Source organism: Mycteria americana, chromosome 6, assembly GCF_035582795.1.
Source record: "Mycteria americana isolate JAX WOST 10 ecotype Jacksonville Zoo and Gardens chromosome 6, USCA_MyAme_1.0, whole genome shotgun sequence".
NCBI classification, from domain to species: Eukaryota; Metazoa; Chordata; class Aves; order Ciconiiformes; family Ciconiidae; genus Mycteria; species Mycteria americana.
In genome coordinates, this window is record NC_134370.1 from 15,963,041 (window position 1) to 15,968,576 (window position 5,536).

Sequence of the window (5,536 nt, forward strand, 5' to 3'; positions counted from 1 at the left end):
TTCGGAAGTCTCTGAGAACAACCGCCTGCCCAGACATCTGTTGGAAGCCGAGTTTATTCCAAGGTTACGCGTCTCCCTTATAGGCAAAATAATCGTCATTGATAGCTATTAAAAAAAATAATGATCAAAACCTCAAAAAGAAGGGGGAAGGAAAAAAATCCAATATATACGTTTAAATATTTATACAGAAGCCGTCCGTAATTGCACCGTTCCGAAGACGTGACAGGCGGAGGGATATCGACTCTACCCTAAATTAATTTGCGCGTGTGTGTGGGTGTGGGTGGTGGTTTCTATTGCTTATTGCTCCGACCGGGGGAGCAGCCGCCTTGCCGTGCTGCCGGGGCCGGGGCGGGGGGCCGGGGGTGCCAATTCGGAGCTGTCGGGGTGGGCTGGGGGGCAGCGGGACGGGGCGGGGGGGCGGTGGGGGGGCAGGCCCGCCGGCCGCCCCTCAGTCATCCACGTCGATCTCCACGTCCTCCTCCTCCTCCTCCTCCTCCTCCTCGCTGTCCCGGCGGCTGCGGGGCCGCTCCGTGGGGGGCGAGGCGGGGCGGGGCGGCGGCGGGGCGCCGGGCTCCCGGGCGGCGGCGGGGGGCGGCGGCGGGGAGCCGGCCCGCGCCTTGCCCCTTCCCTCGGCGCTGGGCTCCAGCTCGGCCAAGGCCACGATGTCCACGGCGGGGTTGGGGCCCAGCTTTTTGGCCGATTCCACATCGGCCTTCATCTCCTCCAGGTCTCGCTTGAGCTTGGCGCGGCGGTTCTGGAACCAGGTGATGACCTGGGCGTTGGTGAGCCCCAGCTGCTGGGCGATCTGGTCCCGGTCCGCCGGCGACAGGTATTTTTGGTAGAGGAACCGCTTCTCCAGCTCGTAGATCTGGTGGTTGGTGAAGGCCGTCCGCGACTTTCGACGCTTCTTCGGCGTTTGCCGCTGCCCGAAGATCGTCATCCCGTCCCTGCCTGCCGACGAGCCGCCAGATTGTCGCCGCTGTCCCCGTGTCCCCCCACCTCCCACCCCAGTCCCCCAGCCCCCACACCCCTGCCCCGTCGGTATGGGGGGGAGAGGGGGGAGCGGGGCAGAGCCGCCGCTCCCGCACCCCGAGGGCCGCGGGGGGAGGATGCCGCCGGGTACCGGCCGCCCGGGGACCCCCCATCCCGCCCCGTGCGACACCCCGGGAGATGGGGGGGGAGGAAGGAAAGACAGGCCGTGGGGAGGAGCGGGGCCCCCACCCGCGGGAGGGTCCCCCCGCTCCGCGAGGGGCTTACCTTCGGCCGCCTGCAGCACGCTGACTTCCAGCCCCTTGAAGGTCTTGCTGGCCAGCTCTTCCAGGGCGCAGAGGGGCGAGGTCTGGGAGAGCAGCGCCCGGCCGGAGAGGGGCAGCCCGGCCGGGGGGTGCTTCTCGGCGGCGGAGAGGAGGTGGGCCGTTCCGCAGAGGGTGTAACTCCTCCGCACCGAGGGCTTGTTGAGGATGTCCTCGATGCTGAAGGGGGTGAGGGGCTTGTTGGAGTTGGCCGGCGGCGGGAGGTGATCCAAGGGGCTCCGCCGCCGTTCTTCCCCCGAGGAGGGCTTGGCTTCTTCTTTGGAAGTCATGGTGGGGCCGGGCCGCGCGGGGCTGCCTTCCCCACCCGCGACGGGGATGCGCTGCCGCGGGGAGAAGCCCCCGGCGGGACCGCGGGGTGACGGCGGCGGAGACAGCGAGCAAAAGTTGAAGCCCACCTCCAACTCCGGCGGAGGAGCCCCGGGTCCTCCCGGGGAGAGCCACGTCGGGCGGCGGGCAGGGCGGGCAGGGCGGCGGGCTGCGGCCGGGAGCGGAGCTGCCGTCGGTCCCTCGCCGAGAGGTGGTCCTGCCGCACCTCCTGTCCCAGGGTTTTGGGTCGGGGATTTCCCCCCCCCCTTCTCTCCTCACTCTCCGCTCGCTCGCTCTCTCCGCTCTCTTCCTCTTCCCAGCTGCTATTTTAAGAAACACCCCAAATCGCAGCACTTTCCCTGCCCTCCCCCCCAAAAGCGAATACCCCTCAAAAATAATTAAAAAAAAAAGAAGGAAAAAAGAAAAAAAAATACAAAGGCGACTTCGGAGAGGGGGAGAGCAGCCCTCGCACCGAGACCTCGGACCAGGGGGAAAGAGGCGAGAAGAGACGGGGTAATTGACTATTGCTAACAAGTTATTGTTGATTGGGAGGTAATCAATTATCTTCAATGACACTTTTCGCCCTCTCTCTCTCTCTCTCTCTCGCTCTCTCTCTCTCTGTCCAATGCAGGCTTTTGCAAGTTCGGAGACCCATTAATTAGGAGGCGGTATGGAGGTGGAGCCCAGTTGAATTATAATGCTGAATGCACTTGTCATATTCTGGCCCTGCTATTTGTTTGGACATATATATTTTTAAATTACATTACAAACCAGCCTTTATTGCATCAGGATAATACAGTATAGTGAAAAATAATAATAAGCGAAAACAAAACAAAACGAAAAATATCCGGCGGTATCTTTTTTTTTTTCCCCCGATTTTTTTTTCTTCTATTTCTCCCTCCTGTTAATTTCGGCTACTAGTTTATTTAAAATGTCTCTCTCTGGCTCTACCCAGAGCCGTTTGATTTTTTAATGAGGGGAAGAAGGGGAGAGCCTGGTTCCAGGTAAGGCAGACCTTTCCTTTCCAATAAAACCCGAAGGTTTCCGCCGAATTTGTCGTGTTCCTCTTTCCCAGCGCCCTGTGCCGGAGCGGGCGGCGGGGCCGGGGCGGGGGCAGCTCGGCGGCGGGGCAGGGCCCCCCGGGAGGGTGCCGGTGCCGGTGCCGGGGGTGCCCGCGGAGGGGCTGCGCGGCGGGGCGCGGGCCGGGATCGCTGCCGGGATGTCGGCGGCTTCTTCGGCTCCGCTGGCGCCGGGGGTGGCGGGTGATCCCGACCGCGGGCAGCGCGGGGAGAAGGGGCAGGCAGCGGCCGGGCTCCGCCGCCCGGCGAAGCGCGGTGCCGGGGCCGGGGAGGGCCGGGTTCCAGCCCGAGGCCTTTCGCTACGAGCCCGCGAGCGGCTCCGGAGGGGGGCAGCGGCGGCGGGGCTCCCTGCGCCCCCGCCCTCGGGGCAAACCCGGCGCGGCCGGCGGTGGGGGCCAGAACGGCTCCTTGTTATTCTGACCCGGGCCACCGGCCCGCTTGGGTCTCGCCGCTCCGCAGGGCCGGAGACAAAGCCCGGGGCCGGGGGGTGAACTGCCTGGCCCCCACCCTGCGCAGGGGCACCCCCACGCTCCCCGCGGGGCGGCCGGGACGCGGCCCCCGGGCCGGGCCGGGGCTGGACGGGGCGGGCGGCGGCCGCCGGGCGCACGGCGGGGCGGCGGGGCAGGAGGAGAGGCCGGGGTCGGATCCGGCCCTAAGTTTCCCTCCTCACCTTGACGGGCAGAAGGAGGGCGGCTGGCAGCTCCCAGGCCGCTAGGTACCAAACAAGCACAAAAGAAGCAAATGGCTCCTCTCCTTAAAGCGCCCTCTTCCCATTTTTTATAGCTCTCTGGGAGTCTCTTTATGCAGTGACCTATTTTTAAAGGCCTATATTGGGTTATTCATCATATCAAATACTGCGAGGAGCTGGGGGGGAGCCGGTCGGGGGGGAGCGAATTACACTGATTCTAAATCGCCCGGCTTCTTTGCTTTGCTAGGTGGATTATTTGCTTCGCTTTGCTTGGGTTTTATGAAGTGATTTAAACATATTTTAACCAATTAGAGACTTTCCTCCTCTCCCTTGTGTCCCCTCGCATTATTTTCCAGCGTGGCGTTTTATGTCAGGATCCGGGTTTTATTGAGAACTCAGCCGGGGATGCTGGTGTTATAATTACAGAAACGAGATTAAAAAAAGAAAAGAAAAAAAGGGAAAAAGGGGAAAAGAAAAATAGTCTCCTTCCTGGGTGAGAGTTTGGATGGGCTGGTGGGCGTTTGGGATGCGCCGAGGCACGGCTGGCTCCAGGCTGCGGCCCGGCCCGCCTTCCCCGCGGAGCGGAGCGGAGACCCGGCGCGCAACTTGCGCCCCCGCCCCGAGCGCAGCCCGCTCCGCTCAGGGCAGGGGCAAAACTGCACCGGACACAGCGAAGCCCCGCAAACCGTTCCGGATCCCCTGTTTTCCCCCCCAGCCCTCATCCCCGCTTCCCTGCCTGGGCGGGGGGACAGGGCTTTAAATGCACCCCGCTTTTTTTTGGCTCCCTAGTAGGGGCAGAGCCCGGGGGGGCGGGCAGCAGCTTCCGGGCAGGCTCCCCGGCACAGGGGGACCCTTCTTCGTTTGCCTCGGCCCCTGCCTGGCAGGGGATAGCCGGGTTCATGCTTTGCACGAGTGGCTCAGCCCGGTGGCTCCAGGCCTGCCGCCTGCCCTTGTACCCAACGCTTCCCCCCCCCCCCCCCCAGCACTTCATTGAGAAAAGGGGTGGCAGAGAGGGAAGGGGGCAGGTCCCGGCCCCCCCGACCCCCCCGGCCCCTGTGGCTGTCCCGGCGGGGTCCGACCGACCCCTCTCCGCGGTGCTCTCGGCTGCTCGGTGGCGCCTTCGGTGGGTTCAGTTTTCTTTCCCTGCCCTCACTTCGCCTTTGCAACCGCTGCAACTCGCTCCCCGCAAACGACTCCCTCTCTGCCCTCCGGGGGTGGCCAAAATTCAGGGGAGGGGCAGGCTGGGTTGGTCCCGCTCTGGCTTAGGGAAAGAGCTCCATATCCCCCTTCCGCACCCCTCTAAACCTAATTATTTTAATTTTTTTTACCAGCCCGCTTAGCACCCAGCCCCGAATTAGGGACCCTCGGTGCCCCGCGGCAGGTCCCATCGCATCTCCCCGTCCTCGGAGGGCCCCGGGGAGCAAGGGGGCACCGGGGGCAGCCGGGGGCCTGCTCCGGCCCCTGCCAGGGAACTTCGCATCCCGCCGGGCTCTTGTCCTGCCTTTCCCGCCGGGAGGCAGCTGCGGGTCGTATCTCCCCGCTTTGGGGTCGTTTGGGGAAAAACACCCTCATCCGAAGCGCTTCAACCCCCCCACCCCCCGCGTTCCCTTCTGCCGGCTCCAGCCCCTCCGAGGGGGGACCCAGCACTGATCCTCTCCTGGTGCAGGCAGGAAAAGTTTGGGTCGGATCCCCTGCAGAGGGGGGAGGCAGGCCTGGAGGGAACGGCGGCCCCTCGCTGTACCCGGGGGTGGATGGGGGGGTCCCCCGGAGCCGTGGGGGAAGTGTCGCGCCGGGTCCCTGCCTTTCACCGGGGAAGAAAAGCGAGTAAAGCAGCGGCCTTTCTTCCTCCACGGAGCAGAAAACTACCGCTGAATCGGAAACTGCTCGGGGGGGAGCAAAAAATCCCTCTGGCTACGAGTAGCATCTTTGGCGGCGTCTCCCCTCGCCGCCCCCAGAGCCGTATTTCGGGGTGCCGGCGCGGCTGCCCTCCCCCGGGAGCCGTCCCGGGCACGGCGGGCAGCGGCAGGGCGCTGCCGGGGCTGCCCGGCTTTGGCTGTGCGCGGCCCACTTTTGTCCAGGAAAATGTCACAGGAATATAATTAAAGCAGGCGGCATAAATCATTCAAGTGTTGATCACCAAAGTAACTGCG

General features: G+C 64.2%; 1 protein-coding gene across 1 annotated transcript; it reads right to left on the reverse strand.

Annotated features, from left to right (window-relative positions):
- Window positions 1-448: 448 nt before the first annotated feature.
- Window positions 449-1,582, reverse strand: LBX1 (ladybird homeobox 1). The gene is made up of 2 exons (XM_075504069.1): window positions 1,258-1,582; window positions 449-951 (listed from the first exon to the last, which is right to left on the reverse strand). Exons 1-2 carry the CDS (start codon window positions 1,580-1,582, stop codon window positions 449-451), a joined length of 828 nt encoding a protein of 275 aa, XP_075360184.1.
- Between the last annotated feature and the right edge of the window lie 3,954 nt (window positions 1,583-5,536).

Bases quoted from the DNA above. Each gene is read 5' to 3' on its own strand.
- LBX1 (XM_075504069.1), bottom strand. From the start codon at position 1,582: ATGACTTCCAAAGAAGAAGCCAAGCCCTCCTCGGGGGAAGAACGGCGG. The intron at 952-1,257 runs GTAAGCCCCTCG...GCTCGTCGGCAG, and splicing joins CGTGCTGCAGGCGGCCGAAG to GCAGGGACGGGATGACGATC.